Below are 26,092 nucleotides of genomic sequence, written 5' to 3' on the forward strand. Positions count from 1 at the left end.
AAGATTGTTTTTCAAACTATTGTATTTTGGTAGAGTGCATCAGAGATTAAAATAGCAGAAGAAAATGGAGCTGCATTTGCAGGAGGGGCTGATCTCATTCAGAAGGTACAGTGTTATTCTCACATTCATTGGTTACAGAAATTATTCTGTTATCTTTGCTATCCATTTATTTATTACATGTGGAACATAGCCACTATATTCATATATTTTGATAAATGGTTAGTAGGACTTTATAGAACAGGGAAATATTTCCTGTTCTTTGAGTTTCAAAATCAAGCTAAGAAAAAACTGTCCAGACATTCTGATATGAATTATGCTTGACTTATATCATGATTGTTATTTGTCTTGCTTCCTGTGTGTTTTGTGAGAGTTTTGAGGGTAGACTGGAAAGGGCAGTATGACTCTTCATGGTCTCCAATGTGAGGTTTAAATGAAATCCGAAAGGTAGCACACATAGATATCTCCATTCATGTTTTGAAAATCAAATGTTTGTTTTGCCTTTTTTTGGAGTGAAAAGTGTGATTAATTTTACTAGATCACAAAGGATAGTATCTGATCTCTATAATGTGGTATTTTGGGTTACTCTTAACTTTCAACACCCCACCCCTCAGCCTCTTCCCTTCAGTTCAGAGTGACATAGGCTCAGCATGGAGGCAACAAATGATTATGTAACCTGCCTTGAGACAATAACAAAAAATTTGTGGAGCCTGTTCAAAACAGGACTTTCTTCTTTAAAAATAAGTAGGAAGAATAGGCATGTCTGTTGAATGTTGGGAGTTATTTCTGCAAATACAAATGATTTTCCTTAACATTGTCTAAAATCTTTTCCAGATTTAATCATTTAGGTTTTAGAATGCTTTTCTTTTTGTTTTCAGAACAGGAAACAGTGATTTGAAAATTTGCCTTTTGTCCCACATTCAGATTTTGATCAGGGGAAGTTTAAACTGGAACCCTCCTTTGGGATGTATAATAGTGCTTGTAGTTTGTTTTTCATCCTTTCTTTTTTAAAAAGATTTTATTTATTTTTAGATGGAGGGGAAGGGAGGGAGAAAGAGAGGGAGAGAAACATCAATGTGTGGTTGCATCTCACGGCACCCCCTACTGGGAACCTGACCTGCAACCTAGGCATGTGCCCTGACTGGGAATTGAACCAGTCACCCTTCGTTTTGCAGGCTGGTGCTCAGTCCACTGAGCCACATCAGCCAGGGCTGTAGTGTTTTTTGTTTTTTTTTCTATCCCAGTAAAACTATATTTGGTGTGGGTTCTGGATTTTTAAGAAAGTCTCCAGATTGATTTTTCAGAACAGAACTAACGGGAAATATGAAGAGATTATGCTTTCATACAGACTTCAGGTCAACAATAGCAGTTTTCAGTTCTTACTGATGTATCATGAATTTTAATTTAATAAAATTATTAAAAATAATACCACAGATTCTTCAGAGATTGAGAGTAGAGGTTGGTCTCTGGAGTCAGAGAACTATTCTTACTAAGCTTGTGTACTACCTTTCATCTGTTTTCTTCCTGCAAGCATAAGAATATCTTACAGAACTGTCATAGCAATAATGGAGTTTCAATAGTTACCTCCATTCTTTAAATGTTAAGAAGTTAACTTCTCAAGAAAGTAATGGTAAGAGAGCAGGAAGTGTTGTGTCACATTAAGTTAATTAAAACATATTTGAAAAAGTAACCCAATAAGGAAACCCAGTATATTTTGAAATTTTTTGATAAATAAAATATTATAGGGACAGAATTTCTCTTTCAGTACCCCAACGGTGATCTATTATTAGAGGGGAAAATGTCATCTATATAAAGTATCATAACCAGTACAGTTTTGCATGTTACCCTCCTGGCATCTTTTAAAGTGCAGCCATGGTATTTTTAGAAGGTATTCAGGTATAGAAGTAAATTCAGTACAGGGTTTTTTTTTTTAATTTTAATTTTTGATTGTTATTCAATTACAGTTGTGTGGCTTTTCTCCCCATCCCTCCACCCCACCCCAGCCAACCCCACCTCCCTCCCCTGCCTCCACCCTCCCCCTTGATTTTGTCCATGTGTCCTTCATAGTAGTTCCTGTAATCCCCTCTCCTCACTGTCCCCTCCCCACTCACCCCTGTCCGTTGTTAGATTGTTCTTAACTTCAATGTCTCTGGTTATATTTTGTTTCCTTTTTTTTTTCCCTATTTATTATGTTCCAGTTAAAGGTGAGAAAAAATATGGAACGCTTCACGAATTTGCGTGTCATCCTTGCGCAGGGGCCGTGCTAATCTTCTCTGTATCGTTCCAATTTTAGTATATGTGCTGCCGAAGCGAGCACTTCAGTACAGTTTTATAAGTAGTTTCTTGTTTGCAATTTTTGTTAACACATTCTTGTATTTTTTGACTAGTTCAAATACTATTTTTCATAGTGTTTCTAATAGGTGAATGTAGAGTAAATTTACTGAACTTTTACTTGTTTCTTAGGTAAGACCTTAATTTATTTACAAAATTTACTTTCCTTTTTGAAATATCACAAGTATGCTTGGTTGTGGGGAAATTTAAAAATAATTTTGTTTTTACTTGTCTCTAAAGCCTAATTTCACTCTAATTTTGTATTCTATGATGTAATATTAAGGTCAACTATAGCGTAACTTTCAAACGTAATTTTAAATTTAATTTAATTCAAAGAAACATGTTTTAGAATTAGTATTGGAAGGCCTTAGAGTAGAAATTTCACATATTGTTCTTTGACATTTCAAAATTGTGTCTGGCTTCATAGTTCCAGCAATGACAGCCCTGGTTCTGGAACCATACAGCCTGAGTTTAAGTTCCCTGTCTGCCCCTTGAATGCACAGGTTGACTCATCCTCCCTAAGCCTTCAATTTCCTTATCTGGAATGTGTGGTCAGTGATAGTACTTGCCTTGTAGGGTTATTGTCAAGACTGGATGAGTTAAATTATGTTAAACATTTAGCCAAATGCTTGGCATATGATAAGTGCTTGTTTAATGTAAGTTGTTATTAAGAGGAACACAGAATGTTATTTAGAGAATAAAGAATTTATATAAAAAGAACAGTAACAGGAGGATAACATTTCAGAGTCATAGGTTAGTTTTGCCAGAGTTCAAGTCTTTAAGGTTCACTGTAATCCCAAACCATGGTTTGAATGGCATATGATGGTAGGATTTCAAGGAAAAAGAATCATTGATAAATTACAGGGTCTGGCACAAATAATGCCCCTTTTTAATTACATAAAAATCTTTTATTACTAAATCATAAGCATGTAATTCTAGAACATAACAATATCGTACTCGAGCACACCATATGACATTTCAGGTGAAATGTTAAAATTGCTGTCCATCTCCTGTGAGATATTCATGTACCCTACCAACCACGCTCAATGGCAGTACTTCCGCTGGCCCCTGTATTTTTTGCCTACTCAGTGTTGTTCTAAAAGTTGCTTCATCTTACAATCAACTAAATTTTTAAATGGAATATTATAGTAGTATAATAATTATTATGGGTGCCTGCCTAAATTAAATTAAAATGCCTTTCAAAATTGATATTATTTGTTCTTAAAATGGAATTAGGGTATGGAAAATAAACTGTAAATGAGCTTGTCTTTGACAGTCCCACTCTTTATTTTTAGTTATTGGAAGCAAAGAGAATTTTAATTCCAATTCTTTGCGAAAATAATTACAGATTCAGTTCTCCTGATGCTCTAACTTTAGGAAGGGAGTGCAGTTGCTAGTGATTTGGCAGCTGGTGGTTATTGATGTTACATGTGATCTGCTGCGAAGTTTTCAGCATGTTTTTTCGATTTCAATGGACATACAAATTCAGCTTTGGGATATTACAAGCCAAATACACACGAGTGCTATGTGCTAGCTTCTTAACACGTTTACCGAACATAACCTCATGAAAGAATTGAACTTATTAAATATATATATCTAAGATGGATGTGTCTCTTTTTAAAAGAAAGGTCATAAAATATTTTGCTTCTAATGTTTTTCATAATTGGTAAATGTATTCATATGATCCTTATGTTTGAAGAAAAAAGTTGTGCTTAATGTCTGTTTTCTAAATTATAAGGGAAATTATTGCACTATACTTTATTTTCAGAAGGATAAAGTTTTTCTTAAAATCTAAGGTTATCTGTTTTTTCCTGATGTTTAGATTTTGGATGATGAAATTCAATCAGACTTTTATGTAGCTGTTCCAGAAATAATGCCCCAGCTTAATCCTTTAAAGAAGAAACTGAACAAAAGATTTCCAAAGCTTACTCGAAGTAAGGGAGAATTCTTTTTATTCTTTTTATTATTTCAATATGCTATCAGCAACTTTCTAATATATGTTTAGTTAGAAAACAAAATTGTTAATATATGTGTAGAATAAAAAATATGTCCTGGTATTTGAGTTTTGTGTTCTGTAAGAACATGCAGATTTCATTTTTTTCTCTTTGGCATTGGTATTGGTCATCTATTATAATTTGAAAACCTAATTACTGTGTAGTACTTTAAACTTAAGTCACGTTCTAGCTTGAAATTAATTGAATGTATGACCTACTAGGTATGTTACCGTCGTACTGATTTTTACCTCTTTATCAATATAATATGTATGCTAATTTACATCAGCATTCACCATATGTGTCAATGCTGATGTGCATGGTTCTGCAGATTTTTTTCCCTTATGGATATTTCTCCCTTACAAAATCTAGTAAGAGAGATAAGGTTGCTACCTAAATAGCCATGTTAGAATGTATGAAGTATTAAATGATAAGTTCATGATGTACTGCAGGTGTTCAGTAGAAGAAGAATTTATACATAGGTGGGGAAATTAGAGGAGGCATCATTAAAGGGGTGACATTTAAACTGACCTTGATAATTGGATGAGTAGATTAAGGGGAATAATATTTTAGGTAGAATCTATTAATCATAGACACTGAAGCAAGTCAGAAGTTATAGTCCATGTACAAGAAATATCAGTAGTTCTCTTTGGTTATATTGAAAGGTACGTCTATCTCAATAAGAAAGAAAATAATGGGAAATTGTGTTGGAAAGGTAGATCGGTGTCCTTTTCAGAAGGAACTGAAGAATCTGGAATAAAATCCTAATAAGCTTGGACTTCTTTTCTGTATTCAGCAGAAATCCCCTAGAAGTTTTTAAGGTGGGGAGTTCTTTAGAAGTTTAATCTAGGAAGAGTTCATAAGATATGTAGACATCAATCAAAACTAGAAGCCGGGAGACCAGTTCGGGTGCAATTACCAGAGACTAATATGGGTAATATTTAAAGTAAAGTCTTCATAATGAGACTGAAATGAAGAGAGCAGATGTCAAAGGTGTTAGGACTTCACACTGAGTAGTTAGGAATGGACAGGCTGAGAGACAGAAAGGGGAGTCAAATGAAGCTTAGGGTTTTTTTGGTGGTTCTGATATGTTATAAATAGGTGTTATTTCAAATAAAATTTTTTAGTGTAAACAGAACAAATATTTTTAAATTGTTTTAGTATATTGGGCCTCACATTTCAACTCAACTTGAGCTATAAAATTCTGCTAAATTTTTTCATACGTGGTAGCCACTAATACCAGCCTGAATTATAGATTACGTTCTGTACTTCAAGCAGTTTCTTATGTTCTCTCCAATTCTTTTGTTGTAACAGAGTTTTATTTGTTTATTTTTGATAGCCTGCATTGAATACCACATCTTTATTAAATATTGGGCTGAGGTTTGGCACTTTTTATTAGGGATTTCCATTACAATGTCTGTATTACAAACATTGATTTCCATTACAGTGTTTGTTGTCATGGAATCAGACTTAATATTCTTTTCCAAGACAGACCTGAAGTTGAACATTATTTTAAAAATTAAACATGAATTACCATTCAATTTGTTGAAAATATTTTTCATAATTTTTTCTAATTAAATTCAAGCCTAACAAAACCAAACAGTACTAAATATAGTCAATTAAAACTGAAACTTATAATATACTGAATATATTCAGCTAGCTCCTTACTTTTCCCAGTGAACTGGTTTCTCACAGAAGTTAGTCTTCTCTGCTCCTGTATCCATTCTCTGAATAACACTTTAGGCCTTTATGTTTTTAGCCTTGAAGGTTTTTTTTTTAAAGGATCATTTTTTATCACAAAATTTGGCACTGTTGTTTTTAGTCTTAAAGGTTTTCAAAAAACTTCATATCAAATAAGAAAAGTTTCCCTTCAAAATGCTTATTTTTATTAATGGGCTTTATTTTTACTTTCATAATGAATCATGGTTTCTGTTCACCAGGGTCGAGTTACCTGCGGATATCCCCCCCACCCACTCCATTTGCTTAACAAAGCATCTTGAAAAAACTGACAGACTTTTCTCCTCCAACTTTTTCTTTTCACCCCCACATTTTCTGTTTAACAGCACTGGCAAAACATTCGTGTTCTTTAAACATGAAGACAAATGATTAACCTGTCACAAATGTTAAAACAGAATACACCAGATGTGCATTAGAACAAAGGAAGCTTGCATTATGCATTTTCAGAGCTTGTTCAGATTCTTGTTTGGGAACAGTTGATTCCCCTTGTATCCAACAAAAGACTTTAGGGTAAAATAGAAATTACATTTTGAGCAAATGGATGAAATTAAAAAACAAACAAGCCCCTACAGCTAAGCTCATTAGTTCCCCATTTTGTCCTCCATTTCGCTTTACTAATGGGAGTGGGTGTAACCATCTTGGCTGGAATGAATGTTCATATTTTGCATCATGTTTAATGCAGCTTTATTTATTTTATTTTTTATTTTAATTGCTTATGTAACTGTAGTCAAGTTGTCTATTTTTCAAATGTACTTTTGGCTTGTTTTCTAAGTATTTCTTTTTTATTTCAGAAAAAAAGACATTTAAAACTTGCTGGTTAAAATTTCTTGTTAGAAAATGGGTTTTATTTTGCTTGTAAACTAGCTTCCTTCCCCCCAACCCCCACAATATAAGTGCCCTCTGAAATTTTTTTAATCTGTAATTTAGATATGTTTTGTTGATGTTTTTGATATTTTTATTCCTAATTTTATATATTGTTTCGAATTTTCTTAAACTAAAAATACTGGTATGAAAAATATCTTGACTTGATGGAATCAGTTTTCTGTTATGCATATTAAACCATGGTAGGTACTGCAGCATATATGGAAACAGTTGGATCCTTTGAAACCAAACTAAGTTTTAGGCAGGTATTTGGGAAAGGGATATGATCAATGTTTGGACCCACTGCCCTAGCCGCGTGGCTCAGTTAGTTGGAGTGTCTTCCCCTACGTCAAAAGGTTTCAGGTTCAATTTCTAGTCAGGGCACATACCTATGTGGTGGGTTGGATCCGTAGTCAGAGTGCGACAGGAGGCAACCAATCGATATTTCTCTCTTACATCAGTGTTTCTCCCTCTCTCTTTTTCTCTCCCCTTTCCTCTCTCTCTAAAATCAGTAAACATATCATTGGGTAAGGATTTCAAAAATAGTGGACGCACTAATACGTATTTCTCTTAATATATAGCTCTTAGAATTGAATGTCAGTGCTCTAGTTGGAGCCTTGTCAAAAGGATGTGCCCGCAGACTTGTCCAAAGAATATTCCCATCTGCTGAGCAGGGGACTGCTTGTTGTAAGGAGGTTGGTGTGTTGTCACATTCGAGAGTAATGGATGTAAAATTATTGAAATCTAACATGAAAAATACTTTTAGCTCATAAACTGACATGGTATGGCTGGCACTATTGAAACAATCTGAACTCTTTGGTTATATGAAGAAAAATACTGAAAAAGGAATTTTTACAGAGTAATCAATTTTAAATTTTTCCTCCTTGTGTATTAGTTTAAAAAACATTTATGTGTGAAAGATTCCAATGATTAGTTACGGTTATAATTCCTATAGATGAATTATTGATGTATGACAGCTGGTTCTGTTCCTCTTTTTTTAAATTCTACTATAGCCCCATTACCCTTCCTCGTACATGCTAAATGTTCTCCTTTCTCAGTCTTTGGACTTATTGTCCATCTCATTCAAATATAATCTAAACAAAAAGGCCTTCCATGACCATCTTATATAAAATATTACCTGTCACTTCCTGTTAACACTGGATTTCTAATTTTGTGTTTTCATATTCTTTTTAGGACCTAATACTTCTGGCTTCTTACATTTTTTTAAATTTGTGGGTGTGTACTCCTCCCATTAGAGTAAGGGCATTTTTTTGGTTTTGTCCACTACTATATTGCTATGGCCTAGAGTAGTAACCTGGTGCATGGTGCACCAGAAATATTTGTACAGCGCTTGAACATTTAGTGCAGCATTCGGTTGTCAGAAGATATAGATTAAATACTGCAGCTGAAAAGTAGAAAATCTACAATTTGTAGGAGATTTTTTGGATTAAAATCATTTATAATTATAGTTGTTGAGTGTCTGCAGTGGGCCAAGCCTGGAGTGTAATGTCCATGAAGAAGATGGACAAGGTCCTTGCTGTCTTGAAGCTGAGAGTTTCGTTTCCTGCAATACATAAACTAGCTTAACTGAGCATTTAACCATGCTCAGGTTTCTCTAGTTGGACAAACAGACTGAAAACAAAACACATTCCCCCAGAACTTTCATTTCATTCAGCTATCCTTTCTAGCCACATCTGTAGTCTTTTCTGATGTTTCACACAAGTTTTTCCAAACAAATTCTTTTTTAGTGGTTGGCTGTTTCCATTTCCTTACCAAGTGTTACTCTTTTTATCTTTCTTGCATTCACCTAAAATGTGCCTCTCAGTAGTAACCATGGGTCTTTCTTTTGCCACATTTAAAGATCTGGTCTTAGTTTTTTCCTCTTTCTTGAAACTTTCTTTTATACTTTGTAATCTTAATTTACCTCCTCTCTCACTAGCTATTCCTTCTTTGTCTTCTCTAGCTTGTATTATTCTACCTGCTTCTTCCTGTAATATTCCTTGGTAAAGAAGAAAAGAGAAAGTGCATCAGGGTGAAATACCTGACAGTATAATTTATAGTTTGAGCCTCTATTATGTTTATTATGGAAATCAAATGGAGGTAATTAGATGAAGAGAAAGGGAAGGAATTAAGAACAAGGAAAAGAGTAGAAGAACATAAAAGTCCAGAGAAAAGAGATGGGGAGAGCAATTACTTAGCAAAAGGGGATAGCAAAGCCCTAGAAGTAACAGTGAAGATTTAACATTGGATTATACTGAAAGAATAGAATAGTGGTTAACAGAGACCTCTCTCAGACTTGACTTTGTCACTTACTGTGACCTTGAACAATTTTTTTAAAACATTTTTTATGTCTCTTGTTTATTCATCTACAAAATGGGTTTCATGTTCTCATGGTGTTTTGTTATATGTGAGAGCTTAGCACAGGCTGGGTATATAGCAAGTTTATAATGCATATGTGCCTCTGTTATTATTGCCTCTCTGCAAGTCCTAAGTAGCTCTTCGTGCTCCATAATTACTTTAGGAGAACTCATTCTTTATCTTGTCTTCAAATATCATTTTTACCTTCATAACTCATTATTGAGTGAGCTGATAACTATTGAGTGTGTGTTACGTGCCAGGCGGGACATTTAGTACTGCGGATTGAAAGGTGAAAAGATAGTTCCCATTTTAAGGAGATAAAAATTGAACAGAGAGAGAAATGAGAACATAAATGCTACACTAACATGCAGAAAGTGTACCACAGGGAAAGGTACAAAGTGCTTAGAGGAATGAGGGACTACTTTGTAGAATCAGATTGTACAAAGAAGGTACCAGCTACGTTGAGCACTGAAGCATGAATAGGCATTTTCTTTCCTGACATGCGTGGGGAGAACATCACAGGTAGAGGAAATGGCCTATACTAATGCACAAAAGTATGAGTGTGCCAGTTATGTTCAGTAAATTAGAAGTAGCTTTCTATCTTTTGGTACATACAGTATTATCAGGTGGTGGTGTTCAGTGAGGTCAGACAGTGATAGGCAGTTGGCCACGTCACGGAGGGCTCTGTGTGCCATGCCGTGGGGGTTAGATTTTATCCTCTGTGCAGATGGGAGCCACTGAAAAATAGTGCTTGGAAGAATGCTATAAGATTTGCTTTTTAGAATGACTATGTGGGAGCTGAGTAAGGGGTGGCGTGGAGATGTGAGGATGATAAAGCAGTAAGAACAGAGACCAGTGAGGAGGCCACTGCCTCAGCCTAGGTAAAAGAGGCATAAGGACAGAGTTTGTGCAGTGGCAGTGACGGCAGAGAACAGGAAGGCTGCTGAGGGGTATGGAGGGGATGGGATTAACAAGAGCTACTCATCAGATGTGGAGGTAAGGGGAAGGGAGGAATCTAGAATGATTCCCTGGTTTCTGTCTTGAATGCCCCAGGGAATACTATTTTAAAGGTAGATATACAGGAGATGAGGCAAGTTTGGGGATAATATCACGAGGTGAAGTAAGGAGAATGGAGATACGCTGGCACAGACACACTGTTTTCCTGGAAGTAAGTCAGTATTAAGATGAAGTAGGGTATAATAAATAAATGTGTTCATTGTAATCTCTACAGCAAGTAAAAAACACACAAAAAGAGATATATCTTCAAACTAAATAGAGGAATAAAAATGATATACTAAAAACTTTTTGTTTAAAACAAAAAGGAGGCAGTAAAGGAAGAACAGAGGAACAGATGAGATGAGACAAATAGAAAACACATTAAAATAAAGACCTAAATCCAGTCATATCAACAGTTAGGTTAATTGGAAATGGAATAAACACTTCAACCAAGAGGCAGAGATTGTAAGATGACAAATAAGCATTCCAATTATATGTTGCCTATAGGAGACACACTTTATATTCAAATAGGCTGAGAGTAAAATATACTGTGATGAAAGGTATGTGAATGTGGTCTCTCTCTCTCTCTCTCTCTCTCTCTCTGATGATGGAGTCAGCTACTCAGTGTCTTAAGTAATGGGCAGAGGGGAGATACAGCCTGGATACGCTGGACAAAAGGGAGACCCACATCCCCAGTGGGACTCAGTGGATGGCATGAGAGTTCATCACGCTGCTCAGCAGAGCGCACAATTTAAAATTTATGAATTTTTTCTAAAATTCTCCACTTAATATTTTTGGACACAGTTAACCATGGGTAACTGAAACCATGGAATGCTACAGGGTGGAAATGGGGGACTGCTGTATTAGATTAGCATCTTACTGTTTATTATTAATCTGTCATACCGTTTAGTATTCAATTATGTCAGAATGTGTGTTTGTATTTGTATTTTTCACTAGTTGTTGCCTCTCTACCTTGCTTTTCTCTTAATTACACTTAAGGCTCCTTGTAGGTAAAGTGCTCCTGAGCCATACTGAGCAACTCAGGTGATCCTTAAAAGTAATATATGCTGAGGGTATAATGTGCTTTCTATATAATGAGATTTAAAAAATTTTTTTATTGAATTTATTGGAGTGACATTAGTTAATAAAATTATGCAGGTTTCAGGTGTACAATTCTGTAACATCATCTGTATATTGGATTGTGTGTTCACCACCCAAAGTAAAGTCTTATTCTGTCACCATTTATCCTCAGACTCTTCTCCCTCCCCCTGCCTCCCCTTTTCCTCTGGTGGTCACCATGCAGTGTGTGTATCGATGAGTTTTGTTTTGTTTTGTTTCTGTGTAATTCCTTTACCTTTTTCACCCAGCCTCCCAACCCCTCTCCCCTTTAACAGCTGTTAGTCTGTTTTCTATGTCTGTGAGTCTGTTTCTATTTTGTTTGTTTTTGTTCATTAGATCCGACATATAAGTGAGATCATATGGTATTTGTCTTTCTCTGACTGGCTTATTTCACTTAGCATAACACTCTCCAGGTCCATCCATGCTGTCACAAATGATAAGGTTTCCTTCTTTTTGATGACCAAGTAATATTCCATCGTGTAAGTGTACCACAGCTTTTTTTATCCGCTTACCTACTGATGGGCACTTGGGCTGCTTCCAAATCTTGGTCGTTGTAGATAACATTGCAGGGAACATAGGGGTGCGTATGTTCTTTCGAATCAGTGTTTCAGGTTTCTTTGAACATAATTCCCAAAAGTAGAACTGCTGGGTCATAAAGTAGTTCCATATTTAACTTTTTGAGGAAATTTCATACTGTTTTTCACAGTGGCTGCACCAATCTTCATTCCCACCAACAGTTCACTAGGGTTCCCTTTTCTCCACATCCTTGCCCATACTTGTTGTTTGTTGATTCATCGACGGCAGCCATTCTGACAGATGTGAGGCAGTATCTCATTGTGGTATTAATTTGCATCTCTCTGATGATTAGTGATGTTGAACATCTTTTTATATGTCTATTGGCCATCTGTATGTCCTCTTTGGAGAAGTGTCTATTTAGGTCCTTGGCCCATTCTTTTAATTGGATTTTTTTTTTTTGGTGTTCAGTTATATAAGTTATTTATAAATTTTGGATATTGACTTACCATGGGAAGAATGGCTGGAGACACAGTGGGAGTGGTGTGTATTTAGTAGCATATTTCTTATTTTATTTCTTACCCTTCAAATATGTGAATACAGTTTCTATGCACAAAATCAAAAATTGTTCAAGTTAATTTATGGTATTGTGGGATATTAAAAATATGTATTTTTACCTGTTAAATTTGAGTTAAAATTTTAATGACTAAAGATTAGTAAGATTAACTTATGTTTGGAGTCTCCTATGTGATCCTCTGAAAATTCTTAGTTTTTACTTTGACTCCAATTTTCTCCTTTCTATATTTAATTGCATTCTTTTTTTTTTTTTTTCTCTTTAATGGAGGACAAGTTGACATTGGAATCCAATAAATTAAGTTTTAATTCTTAACTCTTTTCATGCCAGCTTCTATACAGTAATGAGCTGTATCATTCCTCTGATATTATTTCCACTGCTAAATGTTGCTACGTTTTCCTAGTTCCTCGCCTTTTTAATGGTAAGGCAGATCATGTAAATTTTACACAAAGATAAGTAAAATGTTCTTAAAAGATTTCAAGACTCCACTGTTACTTTTTATAATGGATTATTTTACAGATTTTAATTTTTTATCAGTGTTTCTAAAGTAGATAAGCAGCATCATTGCATATATTTATTTATTAGTTATCTATTACTGTGTAAACAATATTACCACAAATTTAGTGGCTTAAAACAACACAGGGGTCATGAAGCTCCAATCAAGGTGTAGACTAGGGTTGTGGTCTCATCTGAGACTTGACTGGGGAAGGATTCAGATTCATGTGGCCTTTTGACAGAATTCAGTTCCTTGCAGGCTGCTGGACTGAGGGCCTCGGTTTCTTACCCTGTGGCCTTCTTCATATGCATTTCATAACATGGCATCTTGCTGCTTCACAGCCAGTACGAAGAGAATGTCTTCCAAAATAGGCATTGTAGTTTTATGTAACGTGATCGTGTACACATAATCATCCTGTTGGTTAGAGCATGTTGCAGGCCCCACCTACGCTGAGGGGGGGAATATACCAGGGCACGACCGCCAGGAAAGGGAGCCACCCTACAGTATCTCTGCCACGGCTTCTTTACTATGTCTTAGCATGAGCGTAGTGCTTTTCTTATTCAGTAATTTTCGCTACTTGTTAAGATGGAGTGATAACTTTGGATTTTTTATTTTCCTAACCAGATTCCATTGGCCGTGACATCCCCAAAATGCTTGAGTTATTTAAAACTGGACATGAAATTAAGGTAGATGAAGAAAGGGAGAACTTTCTCAAAACCAAAATAGCAACCGTAAGTTACAGTGGGAAATTATTCAATAACCCTCTTTTTTTTTTTTTTTTTTTGTTTAAGTGATTCATTAATAATTTATAATATAATATACCAGTCTTTTGAACTTGTTGTTGTCACTGGCATTAGGAGTGGCACTAAATATCCTCACAGATTATTTTTATTGATTGAACTTATACATTTTAATGGTACTATAGAATTTCTTTCTTCCGAGTTATGTGCCACCCACTGACATTTACTTGTACTTGGCCTTATTTGATTATCTACTCTATGTATGTTATTTCTGTTCTCTAATATTTATGATGATTGAAAATAGAGTCTAGCTCTTATGTATGTCCTATAGAACTTTGCACAATAGTCAGCCCATAGTAGGTATTTAATGCTACTCTAATGGAATTGATTCATTTATTTTATTTTTATGAATTATTTCTGATTACCCCTGCATGGATTTTAAAAATGGTTTGCCTATATACAGAAGATACTAGAAATCAATTCCCAAAGCTACTTTTAGGACACTAATACCGATCTGTCAAATTTTATAGAATTGTGTTTTTAAATGCATAGATATTTGCTAATATCTTTTTTATACTAAAGAATCTCTAAAATACCTACTTAATGTATATAATTTTGTTCCTGTGCAATAATTACAGGATAATAGTAATATTGATAGCAAAATTTAAAATGCCAACAACTGCCAGGCACTATTTTAAATACTTTTTATATTTTCTATCTTTTAATCCTCAAACCTATGAGAGGTAAATTATTATCCCTGTTATATAGATTAAGATGACAAGGCAGAAGGGTTAAATACTTTTTTCAAGGTCTCATAGCGAGTATGAGGCAGACGTATTTGAGCCTCGCCAGTCTCTTCAAGAGCCCAGACTCTCTACCCCTGTGCCACCCAGCCTCATGGCTGCAGTTAGTTGAAGAGCTGTTACTCCTCCATCCTACTTCTAAGAGGGATTCCGCATTGTAGCCAACAGGCAGGAGTCCAGGCTAACTGAGCTGTGCCCACTGCAGATCATGAGAAATATAGGAAAGGTGTTCAACTAGTTTTATGGAAGAAAACAACTTTAGAAAGGGCGGGGGTTGTGGGGCAAAGCAGGTTTAATCCAGTGAGGGATCGGGAAGCTGCTCATTGCGGTCAATGCTTAGCTCCAGTTCACCTGGCATTGAGCTCTGCTAGAATTTGATGTAGGAATTGACTTGTTCCCAAAAGGCCCGTGGCACTGCTGCTTGTTTCTTAGGGAAGACAACATTGTAATTAAAAAAAAAAATTAAAAACTAAATACAGATTTTTAAGAAAATGTTCTGGAGCTATAGAGGCTTGGGTTTGAATCCCACTTCTGCTACGTAGGGAATGGCAGGCTGTAAACAAGCTTCCTCACGTTGTGTCTCAGATTGCCTCATCCGTAAAATTTATGTGGTGCAGTCTGCTTCACAATGTGGTTTTAAAGATTAAATAAAGTTTTTAAATGATAGTAGCTATTGTCATTACTGTTTGGGTTGGGCTTTGGGGACTGTAGAATATCTTCTTTTAAAAGATTTTATTTATTTATTTTTAGAGAGGGGGGAAGAAAGGGAGAAAGAGGGAGAGAAACATTGATGTGTGAGAGAAATATCATCAATCAGCTGCCCGTTGCAAGCCCCCGACTGTGGACCTGGCCCGCAACCCAGGCATGTGCTCTGATAGGGAATCGAACCAGCGACCTTCCTGTTCATAGGCTGGTGCTCAGTACACTGATCCACACCAGCCAGGGCTAGAGAACCATGCAATATCTTTATAAGACTTGTTATAGCTAGATTTTTTCTTTTTTTAAGTAATATTGTTATTATACTCAGTAGGTAGCAGTTTATATAGATCCTGACTCAGATAGATCCTGACTCGTGGCATCCTACTCATTCTCCTCAACAGATACCATAGTGACTAAGATACAAGCTGCAGATCAGACTACCCGCATCTTTGGGCGATACAATGCTTTTTTGTAATGAAAAATAAATTATTCTGTGTGTTTAAAGAGAAGCTTTTTGAATACTACTTAAATATTGTAGTATAATAATGGGTTTTAGAATCATACTGTCTGATTCAAAGCCTAGTTCTAGATTACCTCCCTTATTCTCTGAGCTTCAGTTTTCCCCCGTGTAAAATAAAGTTAATAATGATACATACTTTCTAGGCCAGGAAGGAGTAGATAAAATGATGCCATAACCATTAAAGACTTCTACTTTGGGTTGAAGTGGAGTAACAGGGACCTGATTTACCCTCCTACTAAAACAGTTAACATTACCGTGATACGAAAGACATACCGAAAAAAGACAGTCCAGTATCATTCATGAACACAGATGTTAAAGTTGTAAACTCAGTAATAAAATAACCCGTTTTTAAAAATCAGCAAAAGATTGGAATACACCTCACAAAGGTGTGAAAACATTTTGGAAGATGCTCAACATTATTAGTCACTAAGGAAATACAAGTTAAAACCACAATGACATGTCACCACATATCCATTGGAATAAAGGAAATTAAAAGGACTGACTATGCCAAGTGTCGGTGAAGATATGGAGGGACTGGGATGCTCACAGACTGCTGTGGGAATGTAAAATGATGCTGCCAGCTCTTTGGCAAACAGTTAGGCAATGTAAGAAGTTTAACATCCAGCTCTTATATGACCTCACCATTCTACTTTTAGGTATTTGCTCAGGAGAGACGAAAACATATCTCCATACAAAGACTTGTAAATAAGTGTTTATATCAGATTTATTTGTAATAGCTAAAAATTGGAAACATTCCACATTCCAGTGACAGAGGAATGTATAAACAAACTTTGTTATATCTCCATAATAGAATATTCTTTAGTAATAAAAAGAAACTACTGATACATGCTTTAATATGGATGAATTTTAAAATAATTATGCTGAGTGAAAGAAACCAGACAAAAAGGAGTAAATAGTGTATGATTCTCTTTATGTAAGATTCTGGCAAATGCAAAATAATGTATAGTGACAGAAAGACCAGTAGTTGCCTTGGGAACAAGGGTGGGAAGGAGGGATTACAAAGTAGCACGAGGAATTTTGAGGATGATTGACATGTTTATTATCTTGCCTGGTGATGGTTTCTTGAGTGTATACATATGTTATAACTTACTAAATTGACACTTTAAGGATGTGCAGCAGATCCCATGGAATACTATTTAGCAATAAAAAGGAACAAACTATGGATACATGTTATGTTGTGGATGAACCTCAAAAACGTTATGCTCAGTGAAAAAAAATCAGGCACAGAAATCACATACTGTATCATGCTATTTATATGAAATATCTGGAAAAGATAATTTATTTTTAAAGACAAAAAGTCGATTAGTGTTTACCTGGGGTGGTGATGGGGAAAAAACAGGCATTAATAGTAAATGTGCAAAAGGGATCATACTGGGTTGATGAAGACATTTTAAAACTGGCTGATGGTGCCCTGGCCGGGTAGCTCAGTTGGTTGGAGCATCATCCCAATATGACATGGTTGTGGGTTTGATCCCTGCTCAGGATACATATGGAATCAACCAGTGAATGCACAAATAAAGGGAACAGCAAAATCAATATTTCTTTCTCACTCTCTTTCTCCTCTTCCCTCTCTGTTCCTCTCTCTCTTGAAATATCAGTAAATAAATTAAAAAATTAAATATCAATAAATAAATTTTTAAAAAGACTGGCTGGTGGTGATCATTGTCCAACTTTATAACTTTATTTAAAAATAATTGAATTGTAAATTAGAAAATGGTGAATAATACAAAATGCAAAATATGCCTCAATAAAATTATCAAAAACATGCAGTGAGTCAAATACCTCAATAAAGTTGTTTAAAAAGGAAAAAAAAATTTTTTATACCATTGTAAGTAATACAGTATAACTATTCCATAGATATATTTGTTGTAATTATCAGAGGTAACAGATTTTTTAAAAAAACCTCCACGCAAAGTAATATAGCTTCCTTAAAAGTTTGAGATTTCCATGAGTGATGTTTGCTTACTTCATTTTGCCACCTGTGTGATACTAGAATCGGATTCAGGGTGAGTGTGCAAATGAAAGGCACTGACAGCATCACAGACCTTGTCTAAGGAGGGGCCTCCTTATTTTGGATACAAGGAGGTTATTAAGATCAGGGTCAAGAAATACAGCCCATGGGCCAAATCTGTTGTGGCCCATTTTTAATGCAGTCTCTGAGCTAAAAATGGTCTTTGTTTTGTTTTGCTTTTTACAACTTCTTAAAACTGTGAAGAATTTGCTGCAGAGACCACATAAGGCCCACAAAGCCTAAAGTATTTAATATTTGGCTTTTTTTTTTTTTTAAGGGGAAAGGTTTGTTGACCCCAAGTCTAGAAAGATGTATATGGGGAAAGTGAAGTGTATTAATTTTATGTTTTTCTTGGGTATGAGAACTCAGCCATTTCGAATGCCTTTGTATATCAGAACTGTGCTAATGTCTCATAGACAGCCAGTATCTAACATTGGTGAGCACTTACTTGCAGGTACATTAGTTTCGTTCTTCTTTTCTACCATTGGTACTTATAATTTACATACTTGTGAACTCGTTTATGTCTATATGCTATCAGATCAAATGCTCATATTAGTGAAAATGTCATTCAGATGATTTGTTGGACATTGTGCAGACAGAGCAGTTTATTATTGGAATATTTATATTTTATTTTTCAATCATTTATATTACTATCATGCAGTCACCATTTATTTTCTGTTGGCATGAAGAATGAATTGGTTGGGATAAATGTAAGTTAATTACTATATGATCAAGTTTAAGGAAAAGATCTTAAAGAATAAAACTGAAATAAAGGTTTACAGGGGAGAAGAAACACCTTTCTACAACTCGACCCTAGTCGGGTTTTTTGTTTTTTGTTTTTAATGTTATGGCTCTTTCCATGAAATAGAAATGAAACTAAGGGAGATTCTCAAAAAAATGAACTTGAGGCATTATATGTACCTGTCCAGTATGTATATTCTAAATAGCAGTTTAATTTCACAACTTTAAAATAATTTACTTGACTTTATAATAGAGCAAATAATATAATAGTCATAATTCTGCTGCCCAGATAACTCTCTTGACATTTAAAATATTTCAAGTTAATATATGCACTTGGTTAAATTTAGTTTACACAAATAGGTAAGGAAACACTAAAGCCTTTTCTCTGCAGTTGTTGTCTTGTGGAGCTGCTATTAATAGTTTTATTTTGTCCTTCCAGAAATGTTAAGACACAAACACCCTTTAAAAATACATTTATATTTAGGATTTTATGCCTCCTGTGCTGTTCTGTACCTTTCTTTTCCACTTCTGTAGCATAGATGTCTCTAAAGATGTAAAGAGACCTGCCATGTTCTTTTTCATGGCTTTATAGAGTGGTATTCCGTTGTGTGTGTATCCCAACCAGTTCCTGCTGTTGGGTATTTAGTTTGTGTCCAGTTTGATGCTATTACAAATCATACTTTAATGACATTCTTGTGAACATATGTTGCCAATATTTTTCCAAGTATACCCATAAGGTAAATTTTTAGAAATAGAATATATGTTGAAAGTTTTACATATTACCAAATCACTCTCTAACTAAAACATTTGCACTAATTTATAATTTATCCAATAACGTGTTAACATGCCTCACATACTCACCAGCATTTGATATTATGCAACATAACCATTTGGTCAGTTTGTTGGGTGGTATATTACTGGTGTGTGTGTGTGTGAGGGCATATGTACTCTTAGCAGCTTAAAAATTCTAAGGTGAACATTACCGTAGTTTTCTTCTTAGGATAAAATCTTCTGTTCTACTTCTTAAGATTCTAAGTTTCTTCATCTCTCCCCCCAATTCTTATTCCTTTTCTTCTCAAATATTCCTAGGCCTGGCCTGATTCTCTCTCTTTTTTTGTATGGGGTCCTGTGACTCCTTTACTGTGGACCCTGTCTGACAAACTTGCTTTGTGTGCTCGTGCCTACTCAATGGAATTGGTAAGAGCATGTCCGTAAATGTTGAACTTAATGTGTAAATTCTGTTTAACAAATATTTATTAAGTACTGACTCTGTGTCAGGCACAATGTAATGCAAAATATAATAAGAACTTTTTTCTTAAGAAAGACATGTGGTAGGGGAGCTACATGTGGAAATAAATTATAGAAAAGTGTACTAATAAAATATACGATAGAAGGAAGTTGCAGAAAAGCAATGATTATTGTGTAATCAAGGTATGGAGTAGGTCAAGAAGTTTCTAGGAGGACGAAAATACATACCAGGTAAGTTAAGGGTCATTATTCATATTTTAAAATAATATGTGAGATGCACAGACTACTACTATACATCTACATTGGTTGAGGTGTCTTAAAGGGAACAAATAACAGTGACTAATCATGATAGGAAGTTATTTTTCTCCCGAGTATGAGCTGGCCGGGCAGCTCAGGGCTATTTTGCTCCACAGAGTTAACCAGGGATCAAGGTTCCTTCTCTCTCTCTCCTTCTCTCTCTCTCTCTCTCTCTCTCTCTCTCTCTCTCTCTCTCTTTCTCTTTGCCATCTCCTAGGGTCTTTTATATTGTGTGGATGAATCTTGCTAAGACCAAGTAGTACTAATAGTCAGTATGAAGGAGGCAAGAGAAGGTAGAGAGCAAGCAGCTTTTTCTCAGGCATGGGAACCATTGGCCTCATCACTTTTGCCCCATCCCGTGGTCCAGAGTTAGTTACATGGCTTAGCTGAAGGTCTTTTATATGTAGTGTCTAGCTGGGTGGCCATGTGCCTAGCTAAAACTTTTAAAAAATTTTTTATTTATTGATTTGAGAGAGAGAGAAAGAAGAAGAGAGGAAGAGACATCTATTTGTTATTCTGGTTGTTTATACATTCATTGGTGGATTCTTGTATTTGCCCTGACAGACGGTTGAAGCCGCAACCTTGGTGTATCTGGGCAATACTCCAACCAACTCAGCTACCCACCCAGAGTCCCAGCTAAACTACTTAAAAGAAGAGGGGATGGATTAGGGAGACAAGGTTTTGCCACAGCTGAGGAGGAGCCAAGAAACCTAATATATATATATAAGATAATAAAAGGTGGGAATTTTTGTTCATTTGCTTATTGCTATATCTTCAGTTCAAATAATTGTTGAATGAATGAACAGATGTACAAATGTACAGATAAACAAAACTGCCAATTGAAGATCAGTTAAAAATTATTAAACAATACTGTTACATATAATATGTAATGAATCAGTGTTTTATTTTATGAACATTTGACTGGTTTACACTAAACTTTTCAAACAGTCATTATGAAGTAATATTGAAATTGAATATTTTAATTTCTGGAATTTCACAAAAGGAGTCAGAATTATCCTGTCCTCTGTTTATATGGGAATACTTAGCCAGGTGTGTATTTTGACATTATGCAACAAAATTAAACAGTGCACAGATAGCATAGCATAAACCTGCCAGAATAAAGATTTTGATGTAGTTTTCAAAGGGTGCCTGTTAGTATTTTACAACATACCACAAGTCCACTTTATGTTAGCTCTGAGGCTCAGAACCTGCTTTGCTTTTTCTCACTGATAGATTCCTTGTGGGATTTCAGATACTTGACCTCCGTCCTACTTATCCAGAGCACTTGTAAGTGTAATTTTAAGCCATTTGCATTGTTGATTGGCTTTGTTAACTTGTCCTTTATTATAAGGTAAAAGTTTTTTCTAATTTTCTATTAGTGTTGGCATTACTGTTTTACAAGAACCACATGTAATACTTTCACATTTGTCAAAATCTAAAATGGTCTCTCTTGCTCTCCTTTCACTTTGCCTAATGTTAACGGCCTCACATATTTCAAAAACAAATGCGGTAGTGTTGTAGCAGAACACAGCACATTAGGATGTATTAGGAAGCACTTCCTTGGAAGAGAGGACATGAACTGTAGTTTAAAGGGAAAATTTGGAATGTGCTTATTTGGTGTATTTAACCTATCATAGTATTTAATACCAGGATAAATTATGTGACTCTCGTGGCCTATTCCCTGTACTCCTGAAAGAGCTTATGAAATCAGACCTGTGTTTCTGTATATGTGCTTTCAAGCAGTAACTAGCTAACTGTTAAATAAAATCTCACGTATGCAGAAGTACTTATATAGTTTTCATTAGAAGTGACTTTGATTTTCAAATCAATTCTAAGCGAAAAATATTTTGGGATTAATAAAGGTAGATAAAGTTTGAGGATAAAAACAGATTTGCATTATAGTGCACACTGGATCTTTTAAAGTGGACTCTGAACTTTCTTAGTTTTAGATTATTTTTTGTTGTTTTGGCCCCTGTATAAGTGCTTTGCTGTCAGCACTGCAACTGGATAGATTTTTCCGCACTTTATAACAAGTATTTGGTCTTCAAAAGAATGTTTAGCGAAGACCTGCTATATAGTCCAATCAACTTTCTGTTTTATTTTATTTTTAATGTTTTATTGATTATGCTATTACAGATGTCCCAATTTCCCCCCTTTGTTGTCCCCCTGCACCCAGCCCGCCCCTCGTTTCGGTAATCAGCCCCCTCACCATTCTCCACGTCCATGGGCCCTTCGTGTGTGTTCTTTGACCCCTCACCTTCTTCCAGTCAGTCCCACCTCCTTCCCTCCCCTCCTACAGCTGTCAGTCAACTTTCTATTTTAATTTTTCACTTCAGAGTAATTCTTTTCAAGTGCACGTGCACATACAAGTAACTTCTAGAAAAGACTTTTCACTGTAAAAGGTTTCTGAAAACCATAAAATCAGGAATCTTGATGTCTTACCTTCATTTTATTTTAGAACGCTTGGGGACTCCTTGGGCTCATAGCACTTTAGTAAAGAAAGCCAAAAGAGAATTTAAACCATATTCATAACATTTCTGGTAAGAAAGTAAGGAAATATCACATTTTCTTGGAATTTATTACTTCATAAAGCCTTTCCTCTAGTTAAGCTGTCACTTGTAAATATCTTCAGTGTCTGCATATTTTTCCTCAGTTTTTTATTTTGAAAAATTTTAAATGAATGGAAAAGTTGAAACAATGAACACCTATATAGTTACCACACCTAGAGTCACCAATTTTGTCACATTTGTTTAGGAAATCTAGTAATAGTAGTTTGCTTAGAGAAAATACTCTTTATTTTCTGAACCACTAAAGTTGCAGACATTATAACACTTCACCCCTAAATGTTTTGTATGCATAGCCTAAGAATAGGTCTCTCTCCTGGGTATGCTTTTTTATTGCTACTCTGTTCTGTTTATAATTTATTAATTTCCTCTTTTTCTTTATCCTATTACCCTGATATATGTTTGGTTGTTGGTTTTCTAGTTTTCTAAGTTTTATATGAGATTTGTGAATTTCCATTATTTTTTTAATAATGAGTTTAAATCTGTGAATTTGTCTAATTACATGTTTTGATATTTAGTTCTCTTGTCATTCTCTTTTTTAAAAAGAGTTTATTTATATTTAGACAGAAGGGAAAGGAAGGAGAAAGGGAAGGAGAGAAACATGGATGTGTGTAAGATACATCAATCTGTCGCCTCTTGCTCGCCCCCAGTCGGGGACCTGCCCTGCAGCCCAGGCATGTGCCCTGGCCAGGAGTGGAACTGGCGACCTTTCGGTTCCCAGCTGGTGCCCAGTACACTGAGCCATGCCAGCCAGGGTATCATTTTCTAAATAATCTGCTGTGGTACCTTTTATTCTCTTTTGGGAGAGTGTTGAAAAATTTGTAAACTTTTTGTCTTGTTTAAAATTCTGTTGTATTCTAATTTGACTGCCCTTGGTTGAGGAGTCATCCTTTTGTAGTTTCTAAGTTTTAAACATTCCTTGAGACTTTGTTGTAGCCGATAGTGTTAGATTAATATGCTTTTTCCAAATATTCCATGAACACTTGAAAATAATATGTTTTCTGAGGTGTCAGGTAAAGATAGGGGGTTGAACACCACCATGGTAACTTATTAGAAAATGCCAAGTCCTAAATCAGCAATAGAGAAAGCTAAAAAATTAACACAGACTAAATTTCAGGACCTTTAACTCTCGGGTGGTTGTGTGGGTGACAGTAGTCACGACCTCTCATGTTCCATTCACAAGCGTGGTCACTGCAGGGTTAAGAAGTCTCAGGACTTGCTCTAGACACCTCTGGACTATTTGTGGTATGTGTGGGGATGGTGCAAGAGCCCTCGCAAATAGGGAGGATTAGATGAAAACGAAAATTCTTACATACTTCATGGCACTGGGTAACCCACCCTTTCCCGTGCTAGTAGGTGGCTGGAAAGATTAAAACCGAGAATCTTTAAACTGAGCGAGATCAGGAGTTGAGAACATTGAAAACAGGGAGATTAAGTGAGTACTGTATACTGAATGCTGAGAAAAACATTCTTCCCTCACTCCCAACCGCATACCCTCCTCTTCCCTGACTTGGCTCCCAGTACTCTGGCAGCCAGGCCTCACCCCCTAGTCAGGAGGAGATTAGACGAGGCTTAGTTCAAGAGCAGTAACAGTAATAAGGTTTGCGAGCAGCTTAACAATGTTCTCCTTCCCGTTTGAACATTCATGGTGGTTATACTCTTTTTTCCAATCTCTGGATGGAGAGGTAGTTGTTCATTTCTGGTACTTTGATGAGAATTATTTGATATGATTTAAAAATAATTATTATAATTTGTAGTTAGTTTTTAAAAATTTATTTTTTAATTTTTCAATTACAATTTACTTTCAGTATTATTTTTGTATTGGCTTGAGGTGCACAGCATAATGATAAGACAGTTACTTTACCAAGTGTTCCCCATGGTATTTCCAGTTCCTACCTGGCACCATACACAACTATTGCAATGTTATTGACTATGTTCTCTATGCTATACCTTAGCTCCCTGTGACTATTCTGTAGCTACCAGTTTGTCCTTCTTAATCCCTTCACCTCTTTCACTCAGTCCCTCAAACCCCCTGTCTTCTGACAGCCACCAGTCTGGTCTCTGTGTCTGTGAGTCTGCTTCAATTTTGTTATTTATTTTGTTCTTTAGATTCCACATATAAGTGAAATCACGTGGTATTTGTTTTTCTCTGACTGACTTACTTCACTGAGCATAATTCCCATTAGGTCCATCCATGCTACCACAAATGGTAAAGTTTCATTCTTTTTTTGGCCGAGTAATACTCCATTGTGTGTATGTAGCACTTTTTTATCCATTCATCTATGGATGGGCACTTAGGTTGCTTCCACATGTCAGTTATTGTAAATAACACTGTAATGAACATAGGGGTGCATATATTCTTTTCAAATTAGTGTTTTGGGTTTCTTCGTGTAAATACCTAGGACTGGAATTGCTGGGTCATAAGGCAAATCCATTTTTAATTTTTTGAGGAGTCTGAATTGTTTTCCACAGTGGCTGCACCAATCTGCATTCCCACCAATAGTACACAAGGGTTCCATTTTCTCTACATCCTCACCAGCACTTTTTTGTTTATTTATTAATGACAGTCATTCTGACAGATATGAAGTGATATCTTATTGTGGTTTTAATTCATATTTCTCTGATGATTAGTACTGTTGAGCATCTTTCCATATGTCTCTTGGCCACCTGTATGTCCTCTTTGGAAAAGTGTTTATTCATGTCCTCTGCCCATTTTTTATTTGGATTGTTTGATTTTTTTGGTGTTGAGTTGTATGAGTTCTTTATAAATTTTGGAAATTAATCCCTTACCAGCTGTATCATTGATGAATATCTTCTCCCATTCAGTAGGCTGTCTTTTCATTTTGTTGATGGTTTTCTTTAGTGTGGGAAAAAAATTATTTTGATGTCATCCCATTTGCTCAGGGAGATACATCAGAAGAAATATCGCTAAGGTAAATGTCTGAGATTTTACTGCCTATGTTTTCCTTTAGCAGTTTTATGGTTTCAAGTCTTATATTTAAGTCTTTAATCTATTTTGAGGTTATTCTTGTGTATCGTTTAAGAAGGTGGTCTAGTTTCATTTTTTTTGCATGTATTTGTTCAATATTCCCAACACTATTTATTGACTAGACTGTTCTCACCCTGTTATATATTCTTGCCTCCTTTGTCAAATATTAATTGCTCATATAGGCATAGGTTTGTTTCTGGGCTCTCTATTTGGTTCCATTGATCCACATGTCTGCTTTTATGCCAGTACCATGCTGTTTTGAGTGCTGTGGCCTGGTAGTACAGTTTGATATCAGGTACCATGATACCTCCAGCTTTGTTCTTCCTTCTCAAGATTGCTGTGGCTATTTGGGGTCTTTTGAGGGTTTGTATACATTTTTGGATCATTTGATTTGGACATATTAGTGATGCTAATTCTTCCTATCGATGAGCACAGATATTTAAATTGTTTTTGATGTTTGGTTTTAGATTCCTTTTTTCTATTTCC

General features: G+C 35.5%; 1 protein-coding gene and 1 non-coding gene across 9 annotated transcripts in view; one reads left to right on the top strand and one right to left on the bottom strand.

The window, feature by feature from the left end:
• MRPL1 (mitochondrial ribosomal protein L1) overlaps positions 1–26,092 on the top strand; it is an 87,148-nt gene that overhangs the window by 52,241 nt on the left and 8,815 nt on the right. For 6 of the 8 annotated variants that reach the window (XM_053923346.2, XM_053923348.2, XM_053923344.2 and 3 more), the window contains 3 exons: positions 34–105; positions 4,151–4,262; positions 13,598–13,704. In XM_053923346.2, coding sequence (XP_053779321.1) covers positions 34–105; positions 4,151–4,262; positions 13,598–13,704 — 291 coding nt within the window. Of the gene's footprint in view, positions 1–33; positions 106–4,150; positions 4,263–13,597; positions 13,705–20,617; positions 20,768–21,286; positions 21,341–26,092 lie in introns of those variants that run through there. The other 2 variants (XR_006653488.2, XM_045184940.3) reach the window with 2 other exon arrangements.
• Positions 2,208–2,314, bottom strand: LOC112296453 (U6 spliceosomal RNA). The gene has a single exon (XR_002973901.2). It is a non-coding gene; the product is annotated as a U6 spliceosomal RNA (small nuclear RNA).

This window comes from Desmodus rotundus, chromosome 4, assembly GCF_022682495.2.
Source record: "Desmodus rotundus isolate HL8 chromosome 4, HLdesRot8A.1, whole genome shotgun sequence".
In the NCBI taxonomy this organism is placed as follows: domain Eukaryota; kingdom Metazoa; phylum Chordata; class Mammalia; order Chiroptera; family Phyllostomidae; genus Desmodus; species Desmodus rotundus.